The sequence below is a fragment of the Chelonoidis abingdonii genome, chromosome 1, assembly GCF_003597395.2.
Source record: "Chelonoidis abingdonii isolate Lonesome George chromosome 1, CheloAbing_2.0, whole genome shotgun sequence".
Lineage (NCBI taxonomy): Eukaryota > Metazoa > Chordata > Testudines > Testudinidae > Chelonoidis > Chelonoidis abingdonii.
This window is the reverse complement of record NC_133769.1, coordinates 123,017,028-123,034,668: the sequence shown is the minus strand read 5'-3', so window position 1 is coordinate 123,034,668 and position 17,641 is coordinate 123,017,028. Positions and strand designations below refer to the sequence as shown.

Sequence of the window (17,641 nt, the reverse complement as noted above, 5' to 3'; positions counted from 1 at the left end):
CGATCAGATCCAGTATCTCCATACAGATCCATGCTGGAGCTCTTTTTGGATTTGGACTGCATTGCACCTGTTGCTGATCAGAACTCCATGCTGGGCAAACAGGAAATGACATTCAAAAGTTTGCTGGGCTTTTCCTGTCTACCTGGCCAGTGCATCCAAGTTCAGATTGCTTTCCAGAGAGGTCACAATGGTGCACTGTGGGATACTGTCCAGAAGCCAATACCGTCGATTTGCGGCCACACTAATCCTAATCCGACATGGCAATACCAATTTCAGCGCTACTCCTTTCGTCGGGGAGGAGTACAGAAACCGGTTTAAAGAGCCCTTTATATCGATATAAAGGGCCTCATTTTGTGGACGGGTGCAGGGTTAAATCGGTTTAATTCTGCTAAATTTGGTTTAAATGTGTAGTGTAGACCAGGCCTCAGCCTCCGTAAGGCAGCAAAGGGCACCCACCTACAGATCTCCAGGGCAGGCTGCAGATACCACCTTCAGCTGTGATAACCTCCTCCCCACCAACCAAACTCAACACTAAACCAGAATGGATGCCTCTCCTTACTCTATGAACTCCTTATACCTAAAGGTATATCTATAAAAACATTACATCCCAACGTCACACTATTTCAAATCCATGCAATTAGGTACATACACCTACCTGTAAGAAACTGTTTTTGTTAATGTACTCAGTTTTATTTGTAACATGCCAGATACCATTAGCCTCTCTGTGCCTCAGTTTCCCAGTCCAGCAGAAGGGTACAATAGTAGTTGCTTGCCTCTACAGCAGTATTAGTAGGATTGAATATGTTGTAAAATGATTGAATATGTCCTAAGTATTACTGGATGAAAGACACTTCCTAAATGCAAAGTCTTCCTTCCTTCCAATCTTATTTATATAGTCATGAGAATTAACAACATTGTTAGTGTAGTGCAATGAGAAGTGGACAACTAGACATGTTCAATGTGTCCAGCACACCTGTCCCTAGGCACTTTAAAATGTTAAAAAAAAGAAGAGAAAAGTTTCTAATAAAGGTTTAAAACCCACTGACTTTGCACATTCCTCACACCGAGTTGAGATGATGGACTGTGTGTAATAGAAAATCTTTCCCACCCATTGCTCAGAAAGAATACAAATATAACTTTACCATTGCTGCTTGAGTGTGTACATTCCACAATGAAATATATTTCCAGTGCAGATAGAAGTGCCCACTGATCTCAGAAGATTAAACCAAATAAAAGGGAAACATAGCTTTTGTTGTAAAGTGAAAGGGGGAGAGAAGAGAGAGATTTGTTTTCCTTATTTCTTTTCATTTTTTCTATATTTTTAAATCAATGTGTTTGTATTTTGGGACCATTTCTCCTCAGCATCATGGCTTAGATGTTGCCTAATGTCTCAGCCTCTGTCTGGACTGCTGCTGGAACTGTGACAGCTTGAACACTGGTTACGCAGAAGAGACTGAAAAATCACTGAGGTGAATTCAAATGGTTTAGTTTCCAAGAGAATCTTTCCCTCAGTTGGGAGGGGTTTGGCAAACACAAAGAGGGCACAGGAGCACAGAACTGGAAGGGACCTTCTGTGTCAACGAGTTCTGTCCCCTGCTATCACAGGCAACCCTATCAAATAATCCCGGTAATAATTCATCAAGATCCATTTTAAAACTAGTTTGCCTTTTCTACTCCTATTCCATAACCTCACTCCTCTGATGGTTATAAGACCTTTTTCTAACTTCTAGCCTAAATTTATTCCTGGCCAATTTATGTCCATTTGTTTGTATGCAAACATTGTCCTTTAGCTTAAATAGAACTTCTTCCTTTTTGGTGTTTACCCCCTGATGTATTTCTAGAGAGCAATCATGTCCCCTTGCAGTCTTAGTTTTGCTGGGTTAAACAAGCCAAGCTTTTCCAGTTATAAGGTAGGCCCCTCCATTCCCCTGATCATCCTAGGAGCCCTTCTCTGCACCTGTTCCAGTTAGAGTTCATCCTTCTTGAGACTGGGCAAGGCACAATAATAATATTTTGCACTTACAAACACATAATATTATTTATCTATATATCTTCAAGCAGTTTACAAAGGACTGTAGGTAAAAATATCCCCATTTTACAGCTGGGAGAACTATGGTGCTGAGAGATGAAGTGTGTTGTCCATTGTCATACAGTACTATGCGTCGAGGTGGGTAAAGAATCCTGGTCTCTTCTACTTTATATTTATGGCTATGGCTCTGGTTAATGAGATCAAGCTGTGGCACCACACCTGACAGAAAGGAGTGTACTGGGGTGACCGCCATGCCCCTCTAAGTCCTGCCCTTCACTTGAGCTTCCCAACAGAGCCTTTTCCCCTTCTCAGGGCTTTGGTCACTTTGCAAGTAAGCCAGTGGAGAGACGACTAACTATGCTGGGTCCCAACCCAGGGACCCTATAAACATGTATCACTGCTTCCAGTTTGCTGCTGCTGCTACTTCCCTGGGCCATTTCCCATGCAGCCCCTTGCTCTTCATCCTTACCTCAGGGTTACAGCTGTCAAATCTTCTCATTCTCAGAGCCAGTAGGATCAGCCCATTGAGCTCCTCTAGTCAGAGCAAAGCACCCATCCTCAGCCTTCTGGTCCTAGCCAGGGACTGACCTGCTTAGGCCTGGCAGTTCTTTTTATTGGAGCCTGCTGGGCTCTGATTGGCTGTTCCCACAAGGCCTCTCCAGGCCTAGGATGACCAGATAGCCAGTGTGAAAAATCAGGACAGGGTGGAAATTAGTTGCTTATATAAGAAAAAGTCCCTAATATTGGGATGGTCCTGATAATATCAGAACATCTGGTCACCCTAGACTCACCTTCACTGCTCCTTCCCAGGATGGGTGTGTGTGTGTGTGGTAGGACCGCGGGGCCTCCAGCAGGAGGCCTCGAAGGGCCTGGTACATCCCATCACTCCTCAAATCTCTTGTTTTATTTCCTTTCTCTTTAGAATAAATAAGAGCACCCATCCACAGGCTCTGAGTTCCCTGTCAGTTATTTACAATTACCAAACCCAGAATGCAATACCATCAAGCTCATTCACCAAGCTGCAGCTTATAATCAAGTGCTAACACATCACTGTATGTTGGCTTGTAGCTCAACACCCATACTGCTCTTCAAAGGCCATGTGAAACAAATGGAACCTGCAATGTGCCCTGAATGCCAACAGATCCAAACAATATGAGATCTGAGGCCAGAGGCCATTCCAGAGCTCTGTGGCCCTTGTGCAGAACACTCTCCCAGCATCCCCCTCTCTGTTATATGAAAGGGGCTCTAGCATCAACACCTCTACTGACTGCAATGATCGCACTGTACTAAAGGGAAAGAGGTGGTCTCACAGGGGGACCTGGTACCAGGCAAGTTAGGGCTTCATGGGTTAAAACCAAAACTTTAAAAATCTATCCAGAAGCTCTCAGGTAATCAGCATGGATCCTTGTGCACAGATGTCCATGTTCACGGACAAGTGATCAAATGGGGTCATGCAGGTATCATTTCTGGGTCCAGTTGTGTTCAATATCTTCATCAATGGTTTAAATAATGGAACAGAGAACACACTTATAAAGTTTGCGGATGAAACCACACTGGAAGGGGTTGCAAGTGCTTTGGAGGATAGGATTAAAATTCTAAATGATGTGGACAAACTGGAGAAGTGGTCTGAAGAAAATAGGAAGAAATTCAATAAGGACAAATGCAAAGTACTTCACTTAGGAAGGAATAATCAGTTGCACGCATACAAAATGGGAAATGACTGCCTAGGAAGGAGTACTGTGGAAAGGGATCTGGGGGTTATAGTGGATCACAAGCTAAATATGAGTCAACAGGGTAACACTGTTACAAAAAAAGCAAACATCATTCTGGGATGTATTAGCAAGAACAGTTGTAAGCAAGACACTAGAAGTAATTCCGTTCTTCTCCACACTGATTAGGCCTCTACTGGAGTATTGTGTCCAGTTCTGGGAGCCACATTTTGGGAAAGATGTGGACAAATTGGAGAAAGTCCAAGGAAACAGAAATAATGAAAGGTCTAGAAAACATGATGTATGAGGAATGATTGAAAAAACTGGGTTTATTTAATCTGGAAAAGAGAAGACCAAGAGGGGTCATGATAACAGTTTTCAAGTACATAAAAGGTTGTTACAAGGAGGAGGGTAGAACAAGCAGCAATGGGCTTAAATTGCTGCAAGGGCGGTTTAGGTTGGACATTAGCAAAAACTTTCTAACTGTCAGGATGGTTAAGCACTGGAATAAATTGCCCAAAAAGGTTGTGGAATCTCTGTCACTGGAGATTTTTAAGAGTGGTCTAGCTAATACTTAGTTCTGCCATCAGTACAGGGGACTGGACTAGATGATCTCTTGAGAGCCGTTCCAGTCGTCTGATTCTATGATTGTCTATGATCTATGTACTCCTTTTATAGGGCATCCCATTTCACACACCAGTTCTAGCTTCAAAATTGCTTTAAGATGGGAAACACATGGCATCTTTTGCAACGTATAATTTTCATTTTGGCCATAAGAGTGCAGTTTTGCTGCACATCAGAGGGTGCTCAGAGAGGTAAGATTTGGGGGTCTTGTGGTGGGCACAAACAATCCTTAGTGCAGTGCAGTGCAGCATTGTGGAGTCTCCTGGCATGCCACCACACAACAAGAATATGTGGAGAAGACAGCAGATCCACTCACTGCCATACCTATCATTTCTCCTCTCCTGCGTATGAGAGGTACAGGTGGTGCAGAGCCCTAGGGCTTTAGTAGCAGTTGTATAGCCGATCTATGATCATTCAACAGACTTGCTCGGGAATTCCATTGCTCCTTCCTTGAAGGAGCCCTGCAATGCACAGCCCAACTGATTGCTTTTTCCACTGGGCCTTTGATTTGGGCTTTACTGAGTAATCTCTCAGCTGCAGAGCTGAAAGCGCTTTACAAACATTAATCAATAAAAGTCTCACAGTACCCCTCTCAGCCTCAGTACTATTATAAAGGCACTGATAAAACATCTCTATTTCTACTGGAAATACCTCACCTGTTGCATTCTAGGACTGCATGAGCCTTTTTCACAGCTGCATCACATTGGCGGCTCATAGTCATCCTGCAATCAACCAATACACCCAGGTCTTTCAACTCCTTTGTCACTTCCTACTGATACTTCCCTAGCTTATAGCAAAATTCTTGTTGTTAGTTCTTAAAAGCATGACCCTGCACTTTGCACTATTAAATTTCACCACATTTCTATTACTCCAGTTTACAAGATCACTCTTGTATGATATTCTGGTCATCCTCCATATTGGAAACACCTCCCAACTTTGTGTCATCTACAATTTTATTACCACACTCCCACTTTTTGTGCCAAGGTCATTAATTAAAATGTCAAATAAGACTGGTCCCAAGACCAGTCCCTGAGGAACTCTACTAGTAACCTCCCTCCAGCCTGACAGCTCACCTTTTAGCATAACTTGTCTTAGTCTCCACTTTAACCAGTTCCTTATCCACCTTTTAACTCTCATGTTAATCCCCATCTTCTCCAATGTAACTAATAATTTATCAAATGCCTTATTGAAATCCAGATAGATTAGATCTACTGCATTTCCTTAGTCTAAAAAATCAGTTATCTTCTCAAAAAAGGAGATCAGGTTGGTTTGGCACGATCTACATTTTGTAAAACCATGTTGCATTTTATCCCAATTCCCACTCACCTCTATGTCCTAACTACTTTCTCTTTCAAAATTTGTTCCAAGACCTTGCATACCACTATGGTCAAACTAGCAGGCCTGTAGTTGCCCAGATCAATTTCCCTCCACTTTCTTAAAAACAGGAACTATAATAGCAATTCTCTAGTCACAAAGTACAGACTCATTAAAACCCTTGCTATTGCCCTTGAAATTTCACGGGCCAGTTTCTTTAATATTCTTGGATGGAGATTATCTGTCCCCCCCCTCAATTTAGTCCCATTAAGCTGTTGAAGTTTGACTTCCACCTTGGATGTGGTAATATCTACCTCCATATCCTCATTCCCATTAGTCACCATGCCACTACCCCTAAGCTCTTCATTAGCCTAATTAAAGACTGAGGCAAAATATTTGTTTAAAGATTATCTAGGCATGACCCAAAACCTAATCTCCACCCCATCCTCAGTGTTTAGCAGTCCCACTTCTTCTTTCCTTGTTTTCTTCTTATTTATATGGCTATAGAACCTTTTACTATTGGTTTTAATTCTCTTTGTAAGGTCCAACTCTGCTTGGCTTTTGGCAGTTCTCACTTTATCCCTACACTTTCTGACCTCCAAGAGGTAGCTTTCCTTGCTGATCCCTCCCATCTTCCATTGCTTGTCGGCTTTCTGCTTTCTCTTAATCATCTATTTGAGATGCTTGCTCATCCAGTTTGGTCTGCAACCCTTCCCTACGCATTTTTTCTCCTTGGTTGGGATGGAGGCTTCAGATACTTTAAGTCAAAGTTGCAGAAACTAATTCCAAGCCTCCTCCACATTTAGAGGATTCTTCAGGCCAGTCCACTTTCCTAACTAATTCTCTTAATTTTTTTAAATTGGTTCTTTTGTAATCAAGGACCCTAGTTGCAGATCTATTTTTTGTTTATCCTTTCATTTAGTTTAAACTGAATTAGCTCATTATCACTCGAACCAAGGCTGTCCTCTACAACCGGTTCTTCTACGAAGTCCTCATGTAGCCTTTTTTCTTTACTGTATTTATCTCAGTAACAAAGCATGGTAATATTCTACAATAATAGCTCCCGAAACTCTGCAATGGCTGCAGTGTCCTAGATCAATCACCATAGGGTATTGTAACATAATGCAGTTTGTGAGTTTAGTTTAATTAGTTCACTTCTTTAATTCTGAACAGAGTTGCAATTTGAAAATCTGGAATTAGGACCGGGTGAAACATTCACAAAAGAAAACCTTTTCATTTGAGTTGCTCTGCAATTGGTTAAAATTTTACAAAAATGTTCCAATTTTAAAAAAATAGGGTTAAACTTTAATATGAGCAAAAACATAATTAGCTTTCACACAAAAGAGAGGGCAGAATGATGTTTTGCGAGCACAAAGGTGACACTCTAAATAAAGTTGCTAAAATTTGCATGGAAAAAAAAATCCTGGAAATTTGACAACACTCTAAATCACAGCAATAGAGGCTTGGCAGAATTTGATTATTTTACAATTTTGAGTGATAATATCGATGCCTAATTTTAAGGATTTTTTCAAGTTTTATCGATTTACATTTTCACAATTGCATGAAATTATTTAATGACTGTAGACATTGAGATTCAAAGTTAAACCTTTAGAACTGTTAACAAATTGTACACATCACATGTCAAAATATACAAAGTAAAGACCCTTAAGTCAAATGCTAGTAACTTCTGAAGCAGCGTTTTTCTTTCTTTGCCTTAATGTAAATTTAGATTATTAGTGGTAAAAATATATATTTTCATTGGTTCATGGGTGTACAATGTGATTGACATTTACCGATAAAAATCTAATCCCTCTAAGCCTCGCTACAGGGGAAAAAGAAAACAAGAGGGATTGAGGGTTTTTTTGGTTACATCCCTGACCTTCTTACCATCTCCAGCAGGTTCAAGAGCAATTGGCTGTGTTTCCTGACTATATTATAAGCTCGACAGCAAAGTTCCACAAACTCTTGGAAACGCTGTGGGTTTTTTCCACCTTCTGTGATGAAATACTCCATCTCTGAAGTGAAGATAAAAGGTGCTCGGTCCCTTGGGAAAAAAAAAGATACAATGAAAAATGGCAAATCCTAACAGAGGGTTGAGCTTTTTAACTCCCTGTTAATATTTGTTTTCCCAATCTTTCCCTTCTCATTATTTCTTTCCTCCCTTCCTTCAGGGTGGATAACTCCATGCCAGAACACTCAGTGATGCTGACTAATTGTGGCAGACACAGGTCTCTAGGTGAGATCTTCTTCATGCACATGGTTGTGCAGCAATTTGGGGAAGCCAACAACTGAACACAATTTTTAAAAATTTATTTTTAACTCTCACTCCTTCAGTTTCCCTACTCCATGCCTCAGAATAATGGTCTTGATCTTGACGCATATTCTCTCCTGGTACTGAAATATTTAAAAGCTGCACTTGAACAGAGTGGGATATAAATATAACTCTCTACCAGGCAAAAAGTGTATTTAAAATAAACAAAATGCCCCCCAAACCTAGGGTGCTTTTCTGCTTTTGAGTACACAACTGTCAAGGGTTGGTTCTTATCTCAGCTGCACCAAAATAAATCCAGATAAACACTGTCTTTTATCCAGTTACTCTGGATTTAGACAGATGTAAACTGCCAGCAGAATCTGGGCCAATGTCTTGCTTTTTTAATAGCTTGTGGATTTTGTAGCTACGCTATGGTATTGCAAAAAGAATGAATTAACCAGGCTTTTGCTAAAAATTCTCCCTTTTGACAGCTTCAGCTTCAATATAGCCTGATATACTGTTTTATTCCAGCACAGAGAGAACTACTGCATGGTTTTATTCCTCATAACTGTGTATACAGATATATGTAAACAGATCAGAGAGCTATAATCCAGGTAATATACACAGTGGATTAGATTTAACCCTGAGCTAGAGGTGAGCCTGAGCCAACCTCCAGAATCTAAATATTCCCAAATCTTTGGGAGATTTGAACTCCAGATACACTTTACACAGTTTGAGGCCCTCTCTAGTTAAAAATTCACTCATGAGGGGCCTGATCCCATTCTAGTTGCTGATTCTTCTCCACAAGAAACCTGAACATCTTCCCTACAAACAATTCCCATCTCAGTATCGCCCAGCCCATTACCAGTTAATCTTCTGCAGACACATGCTCTTTGTATGGCTGCAGTGATGAAGCTGAGTTGCACTGGATGCTCATGTTGGGGGATAACCCCAGGCAAGACTGGCAGCTTGCTTTGCATTCCTACTGCTCTGAATACGCCCCCTTTCCCACAGTTTCTGGATTAAAGCCTCCCACAACCCCCCTCTCTGCTTTAAAAATTGTCCACATATATGTAGGGACCTATCAAATTCATGGTCCATTTTGATCAATTCCACGGTCATAGGATTTTAAAAATCGTAAATTTTATGATTTTAGCTATTTAAATCTGAAATTTCATGGTGTTATCATTGTAGGGTCCTGACTCAGAAGAGGACTGTGGGGGAGTTGCAATGTTATTGTAGGAGGGTTGCAGTATTCCCACTCTTTCTTCTGCACTGCTGCTGATGGCAGTGCTGTCTTCAGAGCTGGGCTGCAGGAGAGCGGTGGCTGCTGGCTGGGTGCCCAGCTCTGAAGACAGCAGCGCAAAAGTAAGGGTGGCAACACTGTACCATGCCATCCACACTTCTGCATGGCAGTCGCTGCTGCTCTCTGGCCACCCACCTCTGAAGGCAGTACAGAAGTAAGGGTGGCAATACTGTGATCCTCCCCCTTACGATAACCTTGCAACTCCCCTACCTCCTCTTTTTGGGTTAGGAGCCCCAGATTGGGAAATGCTGGTTTCCCCCATGAAATCTGTATAGCTTTAGGGCAGTAGTTCTCAAACCTGGGCAGGGGGGATCCCAAAGTGAGTCATGATCCCATTTTAATGGGTTGCCAAGGCTGCCTTAGACTTGCTGGGGCCTGGGGCCAAAACCCAATCCCGAGGGCTTCAGCCCTGGGGCAGCAGAGATCAGATTATGGGCCCCCTGCCTGGGGCTGAAGCCCTTGCACTTCGACCCCTAGGCCTGAGGAGGTGGAGCTTTGGCTTTGGGTGGTGGGGCTTTGGCAGCTTCAGGCTTTGGTCCCCCCTTCTGGGATCCTGTAGTAATTTTTGTTGCCAGAAGGGGGTTGCAGTGCAATGACGTCTGAGAACCCCTGATTTAGACAAGATTTCATGGTCTGTGACATGTTTTTCATGGCCGTGAATTTGGTAGGGCTCTACATATAGGTGAAGTACACCCGGAAAGAACCCAGTTTGCCAAGGTTTAAGTCAAAAGGCTAAATACATTTTTTGTGTAACTTCATGGATTTTAATTGTGTTACACCAGGGGTGAAATTGAGCCCATAATATTCTCTCTTCTTTCCAATCTTTTCTGTATTGTATAAGAAGCTGTTTCAGAACATCACTGCTGCCTTTTGGCTTTGTGAGCTCTCTTTCTGGAGATTATGTGTCTCAATCACACATTATAAAACCACGTCTATTACTGATCTCAATAAGCAATTTTTTTCCAGCCCAGTCTTTAATCCATCATTCAGCTTTTTTTAGAGACAGAAGTTATTTCTGTCACCTGCTTAACACAACTACTTTTCTTTGACATTAACTTCTAAATAGTCCTACGTCATTATTGAATGAGACTTGAACCGAGGACACTCACTGAAGTCAGCCTGGGAGACAGTCACAGAGCCAACCCTGCAAAACTGATCATTTTTACCTAAGATTGGAGTAGGGTCCAACCCCAAAATCTGGATTTCAATGCTCCTCTGTCTTTGGTGATGTTTGAAAACCAAACCTCAATCTCAGATTTGCTGCAGGGTCTTCTCTTTATAAGAAGCCTAATCATATCTCCAGATATAAAGCACCCCTGTGCTCTGTGAGGCTTAAAATCCATATCTGAATTCTGAGGTTTGCATCCATCTACACCAAGGAATAAGATATTCTGTGAAAGCACAATTATTCTGAAGCAAGGTCAAATGTCTCATGTTAAATCAGCATCATGGTTATTTGAGCTGAAATCAGAAACTGCGAGTAACAGTGTTTTTAGTGGAAGACGCAGTTTAGGGTACAGCATGACTTTCACATAGCACAGTGGCTGCTAGCATTAAGCAATTTTTGTAGGCTTTATTGAGCATGTAACTGGTATTTGACAGCTCTTATATGATTTGCAGCATTAGCTATGTTGCAAGAAGTTTTGAAACAGTTTACAAGGTTCTTAAATTTCTCAATTTCCTTCAAGTCTCCCGTCTAAGGTGCTGGACCTTTCCTCTTATAATTTATCTGAAAAATATGATGTAGAAAATTGATTTCCTTTGGAACATTTAAGCCTGGTTTTGCTCAAGCTCTTCTGACATCACAGTTTCTCTCTTCCATGGTAACCAGATATTGAAACTCCAGGGCTGCAAGTATTTAATCCAGCTAAAAGCTCACAAAGGGAGCACCTCCCAATTAAAAAAAATAGCAACATGAACAAGTATAACATAGGAGAGGAAACAAGAATCATCAATATGGGAAACAGGGGACATCTTAATTGAGATATCTTTAAAACTAATTTTCAATGATATAAGGCTTTTAAAGGCTGTGTAAAATACATCTACAAGGGTGAATTTCTGCATGTGTCCCTTTCTGCCTGCTGCTTTTCAGAAGCCCTGTTTGAAATATAAAAAGCATGGAGGGGAAAAAGATGCCCCATAAATGACTCCTGAACTGCAAAGTGTAAACTTTACTTTGTCAGTCCATCATACATGTTCAAGTTTACATCATCAGCAACAAATGGTGACTGCTGTTTCAGTCTATATAAGGAAAAAGTAATGTCTGTTCCAGAGCTGAAAAATTACCCTCTCTATCCGTACATATATAAACACATAGCAGCAACTGAAACAGAGGAGGCATGAAAAGAGGCTTATCGGTGTGCATACACTGTATAATGCTACTGCACATGAGTATATGTTTGTTTGCCTGGCAGCTCTTTCTTCCTTGATGTGCACTGCCAGAAACTCAGTACATAGTGACATTCAATCAAAAAATCAGCAGCTCATTAGAAGACACAGGAATAATATCTATAACAGATATATGGCTGATTTGGATATAAATCTGCTAGGGACGGTGTTTCTATGCAGTCAGCTACGCAGACCTGAACATGAAATGGCACGTTTTCCAGTTCTTTCAGGTCCTAACACATGCCACTGTTAGTATGACATCCACATTGTCACAGTTTCAGGGTAATTGCATCTGTTTTTACCCTCTGTGGTCCCCCGTTTAAGGTTTCTGGCTCCCAGATGTCATGTCTCTTGGATGAGACCCCACGTCTCTCCTGCCTGACAGGGCTTTAAGGTGGCACAGTTCCCTGCCTTACACTGTGATATCCACAGCAAGCCAGTTTGTATAACGGCCAGCCTCAATGTGTTGCTTTCTCTCCAATGGCTATGAACAGTGTATTGCCAGCAGTTACAAGTTACTGCATAGCTCTTTCTAAGGAAGCACCTTTATTCTTAAGGTAAAAGCATTACAGAGAAAACAATAGAAATATTTAAAACACACACTAAAATATCATGAGTTACTCATTAGCCCCCATGGGACACTAGTAGGCCAGAGTCTTTCCAAACCTTCTACAAGAGTTGGAGTGCCCCTTGGACAGAAGGTCCAATCATTTGCTGGATCAGAGAGAAGATCTCAAGTCAGTTTAACTGCAGCCTTTTTATGAGAGAAGCCCTTTATTTGTCTGCAAGTCTCTGGAAAACCCAGTCTGAACATGCACATGCAAGCCATCGCAGGGGGTGGTACCTCTCCAGAGGTGTTTACAACTTGAATGATTCACCTTAAATCATCATCCACTATTTTTAGCTCCTAGAGGAACTAAAAGCTACCCTCCCCCCAAGCAGCATACAATCCCTGGCCCACAGCTATACATAAACCATTCATAACCTTAATAACAATATGTTCCTCCAAAGATATTTCACATGGTTTCAATATTTGTCAAACAGATCATAAATAGTTCATATAATATATCACTACTAGAGGGGGCCGAAAGAGCAAGTACTCCATATCATCACCAACATGTGCACGAATGAGGCCCCATGGGCCAAAATGCAGATCTCCATTAAACCTGTGCATCTTCAGTTAAATCAGTGCGGTTGCATGTACCTAACAGAGAAGATTTTTCAGCCCCCAACATGGAGAGCGCTCACTTCTTATTTTCTGTTTCCGTGCTGCATTTATGGGGCAACATGATAAGTAGGAGATTTGGCCTTGACTATGTCTCCATTTTGGAAGGCCACACAAGCTTTTTTTCACTATATTATACCCTCTACCTTACAAGGGGAGCACAGGGGGAGCATCTTCTTTAGTGTAAAAGTATTTTTGCAAAGAGCTGGTGTAACTTGGCCTTGACCATGTACCTGCAGCATACAAGCAAAATCATGCATTATGAGGCCTCCTTTCTTCACTGCAAGCTGTGCCTCAGATGTAGGGTGACCAGATAGTAACTGTAAAAAAAACAGGGCAGGGGGTGGGGGATAATAGAAAAAGTCCCAAGAAACAGGACTGTCTCTTTAAAAACAAGACGTCTGGTCACCCTCCCCAGATGGGATGAAGGATCCTCTAGTTTTTTACAGTGGAAGTATTTCAACAATGCACACACTTAGAGAATGCACACACTTAGGGCAAACAGGCTTTTATATAGTACTGGGATTTCATGGGGTATATTTTGCTATCGCTGTGACCTAAGGTTTATTAAATTAATCCAAGGAAAAGAAAGCCCAGTGATGAACGTCACTGTGTATTGCTGATCTTCCAAATGTTCATGGGAATGCTTTTTAGTGTCCCTCTGGAGGCTAAAAATGTTTGGATGATATGACATGGGAGGCAGGGAAGGAAGCAAGCCTCAAGTTATTGGATAGCTCAGCAGGCATAACAAACAAATAAATTAGGGATAAGGAGAATATTTACCAGGATCTTACCATTGGCTGGAAACTTGCTACATCCCTAGACTTGCGGAACAGTAAGTTCCCTAGGGTTTACTGACCACTGGGTTGAAACATTTGAAATAAGCTGATAATGAAGTTTATGAGGTCAGCAAAGATTCCAGCTTTCCCTATTCTGAATCCCACGGTATGGAACATGTTTTTTCCAGTGAGAAAGATGTCTCAACTTCCTCCTTTATTTAGTAACTGGAGCACATGAGCCAAAGTGCAAGTGACCTTTTTCCTAGTTCAATCTAAACTTCCCATTGTGCTGTTAGGGGAAAGTTTGTTCTAGTCACACCACAAGAGATGTAACGAGAAGCATGTCAAAGATTAGTTTAACTTTAGATATAGTTCAATTGCCCATATGCACACAGAAGAAAGAGAGCGTGAGAAACCACAGAGAACTTTGACTAGTTTAAAATCAGTTGCTCTATCCATTCATCCAGCCACTCACATATACACACTGGGTTTTCTAGGCTGTCATGAATAAGTAGTAGTACTCAGCAGGAGTGACTGGAACTCAGATGCAATCAGTAGAAAAGTAAAGGTTTCAGTCAGTGTTTGAATGTGGATATCATTTATTCTTCTGCAAAACCAAAAGCTTCTTTAAATAATGCACAGCATTATTTTTTAGTTTGAGTGCTTATTTCTGTAGGTTTTTTAATGCAGGTGCTTATTTCTGTAGGTTTGGCACGGAAGGACAAACTTTGCACACACTATAGAAACAGGCTGTGAACTACTATACAGTAAAACCTGCCTTAAGCAACCACTCAAAAAGGTGAACAAAAATCCACTCTGTAACGGAGATGATCTCCTACTTTAAGAGAGCTATACAGTATTTAGTAAGTTTGAGGTTAATTTGGGGGAATAAGACTGGCGACAGACTAAGAACAGTAGTCTCTTGTACAAGGGTATTTATTTAATGGGTGGCATAAAACTATTTTTGAATGATCTCATGGGTGAACAGCAGCTCTGAGCCATGTGTAAAATACAAAGAATTATTCAAACACTCCATAGCTCCTTAACCATGTATAGAATTAATGAACCAGATCATCCACTGATCAAAAGTTAAAATGAAAAAGCATTTTTATAATCAAAATATTCAGCGTTGCTATGGTTTTTATTCCTAAGTCTACATCAGTTCACATACAATCCAGGCTGTTGGAGCCTATAAAGTAACAATCAAATACAAAGATGTTTACAGAATGTGTTCAGAAGCAAAGAGGATTTAGGGTCTGTCCAAAGTCTACTGAATTCAATAGAGAGACTCCCACTGATTACTTTAGGCCTTATCAGGGTCTTAGTAAGGAGTCACCAAATAAGACTAAAAAGTGGGTTGCCCCATGTGGTTAGGAAAAAGAGGAAGTTACACAAAGCCACTGATATGCTGTCCCCTTGTCCACTGAAGTTATGACCACATGTGAGTATCACTAGTTAGGGTGACTAGATGTCCCGATTTTATAGGGACAGTCTCGATATTTGGGGCTCTTTCTTGTATAGGCTCTTATTACCCCCGTCCCGATTTTTCACACTTGCTGTCTGGTCACCCTATCACTAGTGCATGCCTCATGTGAATCAGTGCAAAAGTAGGCATGGTCAGTGAAAACTTAAGGCCAGAGGGAAATTTGCAGCACTGTACACTATCCCAACCACTGTCGAACCCCACACAGCACTAGGGTAGCGTAAAGTGAGGTTTCTTTGGGGACTCTACACACTATGCGGGTTTGAGTGCATGGCACCTCAGAACTATGCATGGTATACTTGGGCTGGTGCCTGTGTGTACAGTGAGCTCAGTGAATGTGTGTGTCACAGACAAAGTCATGGTCAGATCCTTTACGTTAATTTAATACATTTGACCTTTTACAGCTTTAAAATCTAAACTTCAAATCTATGACACAATAACTAAGATCTGAGCAACACAGTTCAATAAAATGCACATTTCCCCCCAAACTCTGTGTAAACCTTCAAAGCGATTGAACATTCCATTCTGTATTTTGCTAGTAGATTAGCCAAAAGCTATTCCTGCTCCCACCAAAATGAACAGCATTTTTGCCGTTGACTTCAATGGGAGCAGGATCACCCCAAAGCTGCCAGTTACATTGCCTCTGGCTCATTGTAAATCTATATTCAATTGAGTCTTATTTTTACTAAAGCAGACAATACAGAAGTGTAGACCTTCCGGACACCTCCACATTTTTATTTATTTATTTGCAAACTCTTGCGAAATAAAAAGCAGGCCCACACCTTGTTGAGACCTCCATTCTTTCAACTATCAAGGGTTTATATACATATCCCTGTATGTCTAAAGAGAACAGTCTACCCCAAACAGCAATTGCACATTAAAACCCATGAGAAGAGACAAATGATTGAGTGAGTTCTGAACAGCCTGCCACCTAGAGTTAACCAGAATTTATTTCTCCAGATGGATTTCTCCCAGCTTTTGTTTTCTTCCTTTAAACCTTCATTTATTGCAACAGACATAAGGGAGGCTTCCATACACAGAACTCATGGTGAAGTGCTTTTGAGGTCAGTGAGGCCTGGGGATCCACAATGGGACATAAGAGTTGCAACACCTATTGTCACAACAGCTAACTTTCAGGTGCCTACAAAATCACCAGGACAATAATGGGATCCACAAAGCCTGAGTGAGGCACCTAGGCTCTGAATACAATGAATGGGGAGAGATAGGACCTTAGAATGGGATCTAAAAAAGTCAGCAAGGTAGGGTGCTCTCCTCCTAAGCTAGCCAATGGGAGATGCTGATGAGTCCTAACTCCTATCCCTCTCAGGGAGATAGATACCTAAGTCCAGGCTGCATAGAGGCACCTATCCTCAGTGCCATGCGAACCAGGGAAAGATAGGTGTTCCTCCACCTAATTCACATGCAGGGCATGACCTAGTAGGCTTGCTCAGAGGCCACCAAATGCCACACAGAACAGCAAGATGAAGGAGGAGACACTCTGTTATCATCTTTAGCCCAGTGGTTAAGGTGCTCATTGGGATGTGTGAGACCCCTCATTCAAGTCTCCCCTCAGTCTTATGAGGGGGGGAGCTAAACAGAGATGTGCCATCTCTTAGGGAGGTGCCTTAGACATTGGGCCATGGAATGATTCTCTCTCTTCTTCTGGCCCAATAAACAGTTAATTGTTCAATAATTTATTTAACAGTGGAACCATGTGAATAGAGGTCTCCCTCAATCTCTCCTATGAGAATATCCTATAGCCTAATTAAAGCACTAATTTGAGAGGTGGCAGATCCCTGTTCAAATTTCTTCTTATCAAGTTGAGGTGGGGACTGAAAGCAGAGTTTTCCCTCATCCCAGGTGCATATCCTAAGCAGCTGGCTAAAGAGAGCTTCTTTTCCCACACTGTTTTGTGTGGAGTTGGGCCACCAGTGAGCATGTCTACCAGATCAGGCACCACACACAACTGAGGTGGAGGACACCCTATCTTCCTCCGGTTCATGAATCGCTCTGGGGCTTAGGTGACGGAAAAACACCCAGGTGCCTAGAGGCAGGCTGTAGTGTGCATAGAAAGAGCCAGAAACATAGGTACCCATGGAAATCTTCACTGCAAAAACTTAGGCGCTGAAACAGTTTTGGTGCCTACAGGGTTAGGTGGCAGCCAAGTGAGGTTTTTGTGGATCGTAGTGGTGCCTAAAAGTGGAACTTAGGCACCTAAATCTGGGGGTTAGGTGCCTAAGTACTTTTGTGGATCTGGGGCTGAAAGTTCTGAGCCTGGAGGAATTGCAGAATAGGAGTGTTATGTTTTGATGCACATTCCTTAACTGAGCAGGGGCCATCAATCAAGCTTGTACCAGTCTGCCAGAAAACCTGGTTTTAATACTGGCCATTTCCTACTGTTTCCCCTGCTTCTGGAGATGCAGACAGCAGAGGGGGAAAAAAGTTGCGGTTTACACTGAAATCTCTTTGATACCAGTTTCACTAATATAAGTTATTATATTAGCATCCATGACAGTAGTTTTCCAAGCACAAG

At 41.7% G+C, this 17,641-nt stretch overlaps 1 protein-coding gene across 2 annotated transcripts in view; it reads right to left on the bottom strand.

The window, feature by feature from the left end:
- PIK3C2G (phosphatidylinositol-4-phosphate 3-kinase catalytic subunit type 2 gamma) overlaps nucleotides 1–17,641 on the bottom strand; it is a 337,252-nt gene that overhangs the window by 104,796 nt on the left and 214,815 nt on the right. For both annotated transcript variants that reach the window (XM_032796037.2, XM_032796039.2), the window contains one exon: nucleotides 7,564–7,720. In XM_032796037.2, the coding sequence (XP_032651928.1) occupies nucleotides 7,564–7,720 (157 nt within the window). The remainder of the gene's footprint in view (nucleotides 1–7,563; nucleotides 7,721–17,641) is intronic.